The sequence below is a fragment of the Phaethon aethereus genome (assembly GCF_964289735.1).
Source record: "Phaethon aethereus genome assembly, chromosome: 7".
NCBI classification, from domain to species: domain Eukaryota; kingdom Metazoa; phylum Chordata; class Aves; order Phaethontiformes; family Phaethontidae; genus Phaethon; species Phaethon aethereus.
Window position 1 is genome coordinate 19,048,524 of NC_138583.1, and position 11,530 is coordinate 19,060,053.

Consider the following 11,530-nt stretch of genomic DNA (forward strand, 5'->3'; position numbering starts at 1 on the left):
ACAGGTCTACTCCTCTCCATACTCACTCTCTCTCCTTTTACTTTTGTATTTTTTATTTTGTATTTTCCTTTAGTATTATTTTGTTCATTTCTTTCTTTTTCTCTCCTGCTTTTGTCTCCTTCAAGTCTCCCAGCTCTGAGCTGCTCCATACACCAACTCCTCCGCCTTTGCCTTTTGCGCGCCGTGCCTTATCTCCAGAGGTGCAGGCGGTCACATCTGAGTGGATCGCTCTGACTGTGGGAGTGTCTCCTAGCACCACTCCTGCCATAACTCCTCCATTGCCTCCTCCGCCTGAAGCCTCCCTCCCTCACACTGACTATCTCTCGCCTTCTGCTGCAGCCAGCCCTTCCCCCTCGGTCAGCCTCCACCATTCTCATCTCTCTGGCTCCTCGACTCCCAGGTCCATTAAATCCCCGTTGCCCTCTTACTCATCCAGACCTCAGTCCTCTGCTCGCAGTTTCTATCAGGCCGCTCCACAAAGCGAAGAAAAGTTTATTGGCTCCCCTTCTCCCAGCGTGAGCTACTCTAACTCCCCTTGCTGGGTGGTGCAGAGCCCCGAAAGCGTCCTCGCAGAGCAGCGTGACACCACTGGCAGCCAAGCCTGGCTCCAGAAGACTAGAGAGGGCAGCAGCAACCCCGAGCAGGGTGCTCATGCTGTTCCCAAGATCTCTGTTGAGCACTGCCTGAAACCATCCCAACTAGACATGCATGTGAGCCCAGAAAAGAGACCTGTGGGTTCCTCTGAGGACAACCAGTTGTGTCAGGAGCTAATGGCTATTGTGCAGGGAGGTAAAACAGAGAAAAGAGGCGTGATGAGAGGTGATCTGGGAAAGTTTCAAAGCGGGGAAAAGAAGGTACTTCTCCTGCATGTATGTGTGCTGCTCTGAATCCCTGGTTTTAACTGGTGTGTTGAGGTTTGTGCTGCTCTGCTGGCCAGGCAGAGCCAGTGGCTGCCACATGTCATTTTGATGATCCTAAGACCTTCTTCCAGGGGTTACCAGTGGCATTCACTGGATAACAGATCAAAAAGTTTTAGAAGAGGACTCAGGAGCAGTGTAGTGAAAATTATTTTAGAATAGATAATAACACAGGACTGACTGCGTTGGTCACATCTAATGAAGTGATTGTCTGTTACAAGATGTGTCAGATGAAAGTATCACACGGGCCTCGTGCCCTTATACCTCACTGTGTAGAATACAGGCAATTCCTTCCTATTCAGAGGTTTTTCCATTGTGCAATGGATCATCTTTGGTGATAGGATTTATTTGTTCCTCCTAAAGCCAAGGACTGAAAAGCATTGTAAACATCAGCCTAGCTCCTAGAATCACAAAGGCTGTCCCCTGTTGATCCTGGAGCCTGTGGTTTAGCGAACCTTAGTCTGCGATGTGCATGACTAAGTCAGGGAAGCTTGATTGTTATCTATGCATTGAGTGGAATTTATAACCGTTACATTTCCAAAATTGTGTGAAGGGGTCTAGCCACAAATGACAATTAGACCTAGTGATATTTTTCCCCAAGAGTTTTTAGTTATATGTAGCTGTATGTTACAATGAGAAGGAACATGGGGGAACCCTCCTGTAGCTTCTACAACATAGCTTCTACCCCCAGTTTTGGTGTAGGAGAGCTGCCTTACTTTGCAGCTCTCAGCTGATTTGGAGTCCGTTGTGGGCTACAGCCAGTCAAAATACGTTACAGCACCCCCATGCTACCTTGTGTAAGAGTGGAAGAGAGCTCAAAATCGTCATAAATACTGTCTTGGATGCACTGCGATAGCCTCCATGACATATCCCATTTAGCAAACGTTAGATAATGAGGAACTAGTGTTTCAAAGATGACACATTTCACACTGGGAAATTTTATGACATTGTTTGATTTCTGCTTGAATCATAACCAGTAGCGTATTGAAAGCTGTGTAAAGACTGTGCTGTTTACCATCTGGATATATTTTTAGTAGCATTTTTTACAGGGATAATCTGCATGTTTAAAACAGAATGAGGTGGTCAGCTCAGACAGACCAACTGGAAACTGCACTTGCCCTTGCATGGAGTTCCGTGTGCTATGTGTGCATCAAATTTACTGGATAGTAGATGCTCTTATCACTAGCAGTGATTGTGATAAGAGAGTGTGTGCCAAGCTGACCAACTTTTCTTTTCTTCAAAAGACTACAGACTCAAAAGCATTCTCTTCATCTGCTCCTCTCTCTTCCTCTGCCCTCCCTTCCTCTACTGTCACCACACAGCCACCTCCCAGACTTACACGCAGAGTCAATAAGCCACAGGTAATCATCTTTGACGATTACTCTTCCATTACTTAGACTTGTTTCCATGCCATGCCATTGTTTTGTCATATGCTTGTTTAGCTATTCATTGATTCCACAGGTGAGATATTTCTCCTGTCACTTAATTCAGAATTTTTATTTTAAAAAAAAAATTTAAAATTACTTTCAGGCTGTGCAGAAGGGTAGGTATGGGCAAAATCTTCAGCTGGTGGAAGCCCGCATAGCTCAAGTCTGGGTTTCTGCCAGTTTGTACCAGCTGAAGAGCTGATTTTCTGTTCCTCCAAAGGATTAAACCCAGGGCTTACTTAGTTCTGACCTTGAGTTCCTACAGCTCAGTTGCATTATAAGGCAGTATCGGTGGCCTTGTTAGCAGGAATGATGTAGTGTGAGATACTTTGGTTCAGGTTTTGGTTAACCACATGAGATCAGGATTCAGGGTTTGAGTGTCTCAGAGCTGGGGGTAAGGCATACACAACTTGGTATCCACAATGTCAGGGACCTGTTCCCATCTTCTCAGGTAGGAGTCAGAGGTTCTCAGCTCTGTTGCTGAGAGCTACAAATGTCTTTAAAGAGGGATGCAGTAGGGTCTGTGCAGCATAACCAACTCAGCCTCAGCGCTGTGTGACTGGGATGTCCAGGGTTCGGGAATGAGCCGTGCTCACAGCTGCTGGTGTCTTGTCAGTCCTTCCAGGCAGCTTCCACAAGATGGCAATATTTGAAACAGAAAGCTCACAATTAGCAAAAACTGGACTGAGTTTTTAGTGATGGGTATTGGGGAAGCAATTTTTGGCTTGATCAATGAACCAGGCAGGCTGCTTGTGCAGGGTAAGTGTGGGAAATAGTTGCCAATATTACCTATTTTCTTGATCAGTTTATGAGAGCAAGATACAGCTTTAACCCTGAAATTTACCTGTTACCTTTACTCACTTTATTCCTCTCCAATCGTGAGCTTGCACAACTTTTTACTGAACAACCATCTCCTGCTTCCCTTTCAGTTTCAATATCTGAGCCCGATAGGATGCATATTCTGCTTCATGTTAAAAATCCACAGAAGTTTTCTGTGTTGGCATTTCTTCTGACCTCTGATCTCCTTGGTCCTGCTGGTGCTCACACTGGATGTATGTGATTCAAAAGAGCAGGAGCAGAGCGCCACATTTAGGGAAAGATGTTTCTCCCAAGTGCTGACTAGCATGCAGTTCTATTTTGGGTGTTGCACCTGGTTGTAATAGGACCCTATGGCCTTTCTTTGGAGTCAAAGTCAAGCCAAAATTTATATTTTATATGTCTTGACAATCAGAGCATTGTCAGTGTCAAGTTAAAACTGTGTGTGACATTATCAGTAGTCTTGACCTCCTTTCCAGCTCTGGGTCTACAGTTGTTTAGGGAGCAGGAGTGGTATTTATATGTGCAAATGATTTCTCATTATCTCCATGACCCATACAGAGGCTGATGGCTTCAGCAGAACTGCAGGTAATACCCTGGAGGCCTTTTCAAAAATCTGTCATCTTTTCATTGATTTTAATCAAATGAGAAAAGCACTTAGTAGATATGGAGGTGAGACATTACATTTGCGTTTTGTTTCCATTACTGTCCATCCCTGGTGTTTGAGGTATTTTACCATTTTGAATTTTATTTTTCTTTCGTAACCTCCCCAGTTACGAATTTCTGATCCAGGTTTTTTTGCAGGTTTAAGACCTCTTTGGTACAGGGATGGTGTAAAGACTGTGTTTTAATCTGTTAGCACAGTGTGACAGTCAGCAGTGGTGCTAGCGAGTATGTGAGCAGTGCAGCAGCTTTGGCCGCGGGGCCGGACTGCAGCTGTAGGGTGGGGAAGGCAGGAGTGGCTGGACGAGGGTCCCTGTATCGCCCGGCAGTGTGAGGGATGTCAGTGGGCGGCCATCTGCTCCTGTCCACTGGTACAAAACCGCTCAGGCAGGGTGGTGAGTAATTTCACCCGCTTCGTGCTGGTGGAGAGCAGAGCGTATGGGGAGGGTTCTCAGACCCCATGTTCCCCAGCACAGACCAGCTACGCTTACTTAGCACGTTCATTACTTAGCACCATCTCCAAGGTAAGCTTTTATTCCCCCCCTCCCCCAGTGGTTTTCTGCTGCTGCACAGCACGGCAGCGTTTCTGCACAGCACATTTATTGTCCAGTCCAGACTTGCACAGCCTGCAGCAGGTGTTGGTATCTGCTCCCCGTGGGACGTGCATTTTTCAGCTGTAGACACAGCCTTCAGCTTCTGATCCAGGGGCCAGGGAGCCTTTCCGTTGACTTTGACAGCCTTTAGGTCAGGCTGCTCCACACTGCAGCATTTTCAGTGTCCTTTGTGAGAGCTCTTGGCCAGCTTTCCCCTCGCTTTCACCAGAGCTGGGCCTTGGTGTGTGAGGAGGTTTTCCCATTTTTCTTTCGGCTGGGCTGGGGAATCCTCCCTGCTCCTGGTTCTCCATTCATGTGTGGGAGCATCACTGCTGATGTGTGTCCTTCTCCGAGGGTATACCAATTTGTCTGTCTGTCTTGTCTGTCTGTTAGTCTGTTCTGCTTAGCTTTGTCTTTGCTTATGTAGTCCTTTAACTTCCACCAGAAGAGGATGGAAGAAGACAGGTAGATAAGATCTGCAAAGGATAGACACACTGATGACACTTGACTTCACTACCAGCAGGGAGAGCACTACTGAGTAGCCCCAGCATCTTTCTTCCTAACAGTTAAAACCTGCCTCAAGGCTTTTCTAGGGTCTTAACATAGAACCTTTTTCTGGTATTCTTACAAAACCTGTGGTACTCTTAGATCCATCCTGAAACTCCATATGAGGTGGAAACAGTGGCCAGCTGTGCTTCAGGACTTTAGGTACCACATATTTGGATAGTCTGTAGACATGGAGACATGGACACTTAAGCACCTGCTTAAGTTTATTCACTTAGTCTTAACAAAGCATGTAGTGTGACTGAGGGGGTAGGAGGTGAGTTGTCCTCACAGGTTGTGAATATTTGGTCACTTTTAGGGCCCTCAGTTTACCTCCAGCAGCAGCAAGGCTGGCTATTTTGGGAGAACCTCTGTGTTTTATACTTCGGATCTGTGCCCCACACTCGCTGATTACTTGGCTGCCTCTGGCACATGGAGCACCACTGTAGGTAGTACATGGGCTTTCTGAACCCGTGTTTGTAGAGCATTTGGACCTATAATACCTTTTTTTTCCCTTTATTTTCTTCTCTCCCTGAAAGAACAATGTAGTAGTTTGGTTTTTAAAAAAAAAAAAAAGCCATCTAGGCTATACTGTTAAGGTCACTTGTTTGAAGCAGTGGAGGCATTTACAGCCTGAAATTACAGGATCTGATCTGGTCAGTTTTTCGTCCTGTTTGGCTAATGCTGCATAGTTGCTGATTTCGGGGTGTTTCATCATGTCATGTAGAGCTCTGCTGTAGCCCTGGGAGTTAGTGCAGAAACACCCACTGCTTTGGTAGGAGTTGCCTGGAACTCTGGAGCAGAGACCAGAGGGGATCCACTTCGTCATGTGTCTTGTCGGGAACTGGGGGCTGTGAGGAGGGCAGGGGACTGCTTGGCCTCTGCCCCTGCCCAGCTGCCTCATGGAAGTCCCTGTGCGGATCCTGCCAGGAAAGGGAACGTGGCCAAGTTTCTGATGCTGGCAGGCTGCACCTCCTGGTATTACACATACAAGCCTGCACTGTGGAGCATTCAGAGGTAGTGTCAATTTTTTAGCTGTCAAATAATTAATTTGTAGTTATTAATGCTTTTTGGAGGAAAAGTTCATGAGGGGAGGTCACAAGTAATCAATGAGAAATGGACCATGCTGTCTTGGGAGCTCATGGAGCAATTCCAGCAGTCAATTTATTAGTATAGAGCAGAGAAGCACTTTCTTGAATTAAAAAAAAACATTCGTACAGCTGCCTCTTACCTCAGCCTGGAAATTGGTTTTCCCAGCTACTTGGCCACCTGAATTAGCACCTGATCTCATCAGATGCGATGCGCTGTATCCAGTGGGTTGCACAATATTAATTTTAAATTTATATTTATTCCGTTTACTTTTCAAGACTGATGATAGACAGGCGGGAATGACTTCCAGAAATCCTGTGATTATTTCAGTAAATGCTTTGGATGCCAATTCCACTGCAACTAGCACATCCAACTTACATTTAATTTTCTCTCTGTAGAAATATGCATGGTAACAGAACATTGTTTCTTAGGGCAGTGATACCAGAGTCCAGCCTCAGACAATACAGCTGACTACAAAGGAGTTGCTGTGGGGTTGGGTTGACCTGGAATGGGTCACAGTCCTCAAGAAAAGAGACAGTTTGCTTTAATACAATGATGGGCATAGCTCCAGAAGTCCAAGATGTGGTTCAGAGAAGCTTTGAGAATGGGAATTAGACAGGGATGACCTCATCACCCTGTACTTCTCCAAACTCTTTGAGCATGCTTGAGCTGAAGGTGTCACAAACTTCTTTATCCTCTGCTTCTGCTCTGTCTCGAGATGCTGAGAAAGCAAGCCTTTTAGCGAAGGGCATGGTTGAAGGGAATAAAAAGGAAGAGGGAAAGCATAAAAATTGAGACCTTTGGAATTTGGGTTGAAAATTGTGTTGAATGATCACAGAGGATGGGAATGCTCTGTATCTTATCCAGTCCATTTTGCCAAGGAGTCCTGCAGGTAGTACAAATAACCCTACACTAGTTCAGACATCTCATTTGCTCACAACATGCCATTTGCTTTCAGTAGGTGTTTGAATGTGCAAAAATCATGTAAAACCAGGCTCTGGATAACCTGTGCGACTTTCTCAGTGACCTTCCCCATAAAACCTCCAACCCTAAACACCCTGATTTTCCTTGCTGTGTCCTGGGACACCTTAGTCCCTGTGAACAGTTGTGACAGGGGAGAGAGGCGGGGCAGAGTCCAGAAGCTTCACAGGTGGTGGTGTTGGGAGCTAGGTTTTCCAGTCAGGGTCTCCGCTGACCTGAAGCTCTGCATCATTGTGGGAATTCACAGAGCAGCTCAGATCCTCGCGTGGTACAAGCTAGAGTGATTTTGATGGGGCTACACAGCATTGTGCCTTCTGAGGTCCTGAGCTGATCTTTTTTTAAGAAGCAAGCGAGTTAGCATTCTCTTCTGTGTCAAAGTCATTGAGGACTTTTCTAAAAACAGCAGCATATTCCTCTCAGCACGCTTTTAGCCTTTCGAGTTTGACGCTCTCATGTATGTGCTTCTGTCCGTTGGGTTTTTTCCCCCTACAGGAATGCAGTATGACACTATGTACCATTTCTGGTTGTAGCATTGTCCATAACCTTCCACTCTCGTTCCCTGCTCTGAGCTGCTGTTTCACTATCACCTTTCTCTTCGCAGCATTCTGTGTGCTGCAGTGCAGTTGCATTACTGTAGCCTTAATGTCTCTTGTGTAAATGAAAGACCTTGTCCAAGAAGCGTGGTGTTGGGGTGGGGAGGGAAAGAGTTGTTAATTTTCTTTTGTTGTCTGCACTCCATTTAAATTTTTTTAATTCTGACCGATATAACATCTGCTAAAATGTCTTCCTTATCATTTGCTTGGTGATCACACAGCCTTCCCACCATTCATTGAGAGCTGGACCAGATCTCACAGAGTCTGAAAAGAGCTATGTGGTAAGGCCACTGTTTAAATCAGATGTGTAGTCCTAGACTCTCTTCACCCAGACAGTAACACCTCAGTAGAGATAAAATGCCAGCACTGTTTTTAGCTGCAAAGTAGGTACATATTTATCTATTTGCATATATTGTTTTGTCTGGAACAGAAAAAGGGAATTTAGCAATTAGAAATACTGTCATAGCCAACAAGAAGTTGGGTTAATTGTGCTGCCAGTCCCTAGGTATAGCTAAGTAAAATGCATGAATGGAGCAGCCTGCCTTGCGTTCTTGAACTGACTTCATAGCATTTGTAATGGTGCCACTGCATAACTAATTGCAACCTCTTATGCTGCTGCTTTTAAAAATATATGTATATGTATTTGTTACAAATCTTCAAACTAAATGCCAAATTCTTCTGTATCTTGCCTGTTTTTCCATGCTTACACCTGGATCCCTTCTGCACTCCACTACCTGGATATTTACCTGGATCTACAACTCTTTTTTTTTTTTTTTTTTTTTTTTTTTTAACTGGACTTATGTGCTGCATCTGGAATGTCCCATCTCTTCTTGTCTATATTTTCCCCTCCCTCTCCCCTGTTGACTGTCCTTTGGGTGTTCTTGGATGTCAATGCTGCCTACCACACAGGAAGCTGTTTGCAATGAGATCATAAACATTGCAGAAAAGTCTGTTCATTACTGCAGTACTATTTCTCAGCCTCTTGACTCTCGCCACAAGGTGACCTCTAATGACCATAAACCATCTCTCATCATTTCTCAGCAACCTCAAGCACAGCAGCAAGGAGCCAGCCCTGACAGAAGTCAAACACCACGAGACATGTAAGTCCTTTTGGCTCCCATCTCTTCCAGAGGCCTTGTCTCTAACTGGTGGTGAAGATGGGGAGGTGTGAAAGCTTCAGCATTTCAGGAGTTAAATAAGAATTACGGGAAAGTGTCAGCTTTTTCTTTAAAGAACAAAAATAACCACGTATCATCATAATGAGTAGTTTAAAACTGAGACCTTTGTGTCTGTATAGCACCTGAAACAATGACCTCATGATCCAGGACTGGGTCTCCTTTGGGCACTTGATTCATGCTGGTTATGGAGACTATCTCAATGTCTTTATATCTTGAGGATGGAGAAAAATTAATATCCACTGGCTACACCTGGCTCATATGGTGTGGGTCAATGTGTTCACCCCTGTTCTTAGCTTCTCACAGTATAGTGAGCAGTCCCAACACTGACACCACTTGGTGTGTCGTTGGCCAGTTCTGCAGATGAATTGGTGGCTGAATGATCTGAGAGACCAAGGATGAGATTTTCAAAGCTGTCTGATGGGTTTAAACCTGGAGCTGCCATTAAGCTTGGTGGGGCCTTTCACTGCTGGTTTGAGAACAGTAGCCTGCACTGTGTGCTGGGGACTGAAGTTCCTTGGCAGTTGGCTCCTGGAAGGAGTCTTTGCTTTCCCCTGCCCCTTCGTGCAGAATGGAACATCTCATATAAGTTCTATTTTCACTCCCCACAGGCAGGGGATCCAAGCCTCCCCAAATTTGCACAAAGATTGTTTCCACTCCATAAGGTTCCTTTCTGATAGGTACAGAGTGCCTCTGGTGCAAGTGGTATCTCAGGACAGGATTCAACCTTAGATTTTGTTTGCACTGTACCTCCTCAGCCGTGACTTATCCAGCAACCTTAGTGCAGCAGAGCAGGAAGTATTTTTTTCTAAAGTCCTTCAGTCTGCCATTTGGTCATTCATGGCCCTGCCTGTGTGCCTGGGCAAGGGAACAGATGTCTCATTTAGCCCAGGAATGAGTGTATCCAGGTTTTGGCTTGCATTCACTCGTATACTCTCCAGGTGCTACACATTAGGGAGACTCCGGTGGTTACGGTCTATGGAGGCAACTACATGGCAAAAAAGAAACAGAAGTTCTCTGCATATCCCACACAGTGCAGGCATGACACCTTTTACTGTCATGGCCTTGTGACAACAGACAATTTAATACAGTTGGCTTCCACCTCTCAAATGGAAAACACAGGTCCAGACTGCATTGAACAAAATATAATAAGAATTAGAAAGAGAAAAGGAGTCATCTCCTTGTGAAGGGATGTCAGGGAAATCCGATGGCTAACATGCAGTATCTTTCTGGTTTTAGAGTTAGCTACCAAGCCCTCTACAGCTACACTCCTCAGAACGATGATGAGCTGGAACTGAGGGATGGTGACATTGTCGATGTCATGGAGAAATGTGACGACGGCTGGTTTGTGGGTGAGTGCGACACTTGCCCGTCAGCGGAGCTTTTTGAGATGCAGATGAGCAATTTTGCAGAGCGTCTGAAAGCCGCTTTCATTTGCGGGGTCAAAACGGTGGAAAAAATCAACTTTTTTCACAATTTCTCATCTTTTCCCACCAAGAACATTAAAATTAGAGTGCAGGGTGGTGGAGCTTTGTTTTCCTTGCTAGGTCTCTAGTTTTTCCTGTTTTCTCTTCTTAATTTCCCTGTTCCCCTCTTCCTCGTGATCCTTCTTGCTCACACAGATGGCAGAGCAACAGAGGGAACCAAGGAAAACTGGATTTCTGTAGCTTTTCCAAAGCTGAGGGAGCCACGGCAAGTTATAGAAAGTGTCAAGTAGGAGACGAAGGGAACGCATGGGAGGGAGCTGCGGTCCCTGAAAATCCCCTTGTCTGTAGCTGTATGTTTAGCAAAATCTAGCCCTTTACCTTCAAAGAATGCAAGTCTGGACAGCGTTTTCCACCTCAGCACTGCAAATCTAGGCTTGTTATCTCTTCTTGAGGGAGATTACCTCATTTACACTGATAGGAGTTTGGCTCCTAGCCTATAGGCCCAGGAGCTTTCACCAGCACCTTATTAATTGTGAAAAGGGAAGACCAAAGATGATTAGTAGCGGGACTAGTTGTGATCTCACCTATACCAAAAGGCTCTTTCACCAGGACTCCTGTTCAGTTTTAGAAGGCAATGCCTGCAGGCAGAAGAGGCTGCCACCTCTACCTTTTCAAACCCCTAGGCATTTCTTGCGTGGCACCACCTTACTCTGGCTTCCTTGTGTTTTATTTTGCGACAGGTACATCCAGGAGAACAAGGCAATTTGGCACCTTCCCAGGCAACTACGTGAAGCTTCTGTACCTGTAAAATAACAGTGATTCCACCATGACAGTGATGGGGTTGTTTTCCAGATGGTGGTTTTAAACAGCAAAGAAACAGACAATTTATGAATGTAATAGACAAGAGACGAGACGTGTTAGGAGGATGTGGTTATGTGGTACAGTATTGAGTAGAATGTGTAGCCCTGCTTCCACGGACTCAGGGTGTGATTTGTTTGCCGAAGAAGAGACAGTTTCTAGTTTACAGTGTTGCCTTTATGTATTCCTCTTCCCTCCCCAGCAAGAATTCTGGTGATAATCTTAATTTGTATGGAGTACTTACCTCTGAGAAGGCTTCAGGGAAGCACATGGTATAGGTTTTGTTTGTGTGTTGAGATATGATAGTGCTTTGGTGCAGTACTCAGCCTTGCAGCTGCTCCCTTTCACTGGCAAGGGTCTGGGAAGCCAGGCTTTCTGCCTGGTTTCTGCCTCGCTGAAGACTCGCTTTGCTCTGCCTTCCACTTGCACAGGAAAGCCTGCCTTCATG

General features: G+C 45.4%; 1 protein-coding gene across 1 annotated transcript in view; it reads left to right on the forward strand.

Moving 5' to 3' along the window:
* The window catches only part of SORBS1 (sorbin and SH3 domain containing 1), a gene marked incomplete at both ends in the record, with an annotated part of 77,746 nt that extends 66,714 nt beyond the window's left edge, over window positions 1–11,032 (forward strand). The window contains 6 exons of the mRNA XM_082002378.1: window positions 126–854; window positions 2,162–2,278; window positions 7,844–7,903; window positions 8,532–8,722; window positions 10,037–10,149; window positions 10,965–11,032. Of these exons, the coding sequence (XP_081858504.1) occupies window positions 126–854; window positions 2,162–2,278; window positions 7,844–7,903; window positions 8,532–8,722; window positions 10,037–10,149; window positions 10,965–11,032 (1,278 nt within the window). The remainder of the gene's footprint in view (window positions 1–125; window positions 855–2,161; window positions 2,279–7,843; window positions 7,904–8,531; window positions 8,723–10,036; window positions 10,150–10,964) is intronic.
* Window positions 11,033–11,530: the final 498 nt, after the last annotated feature.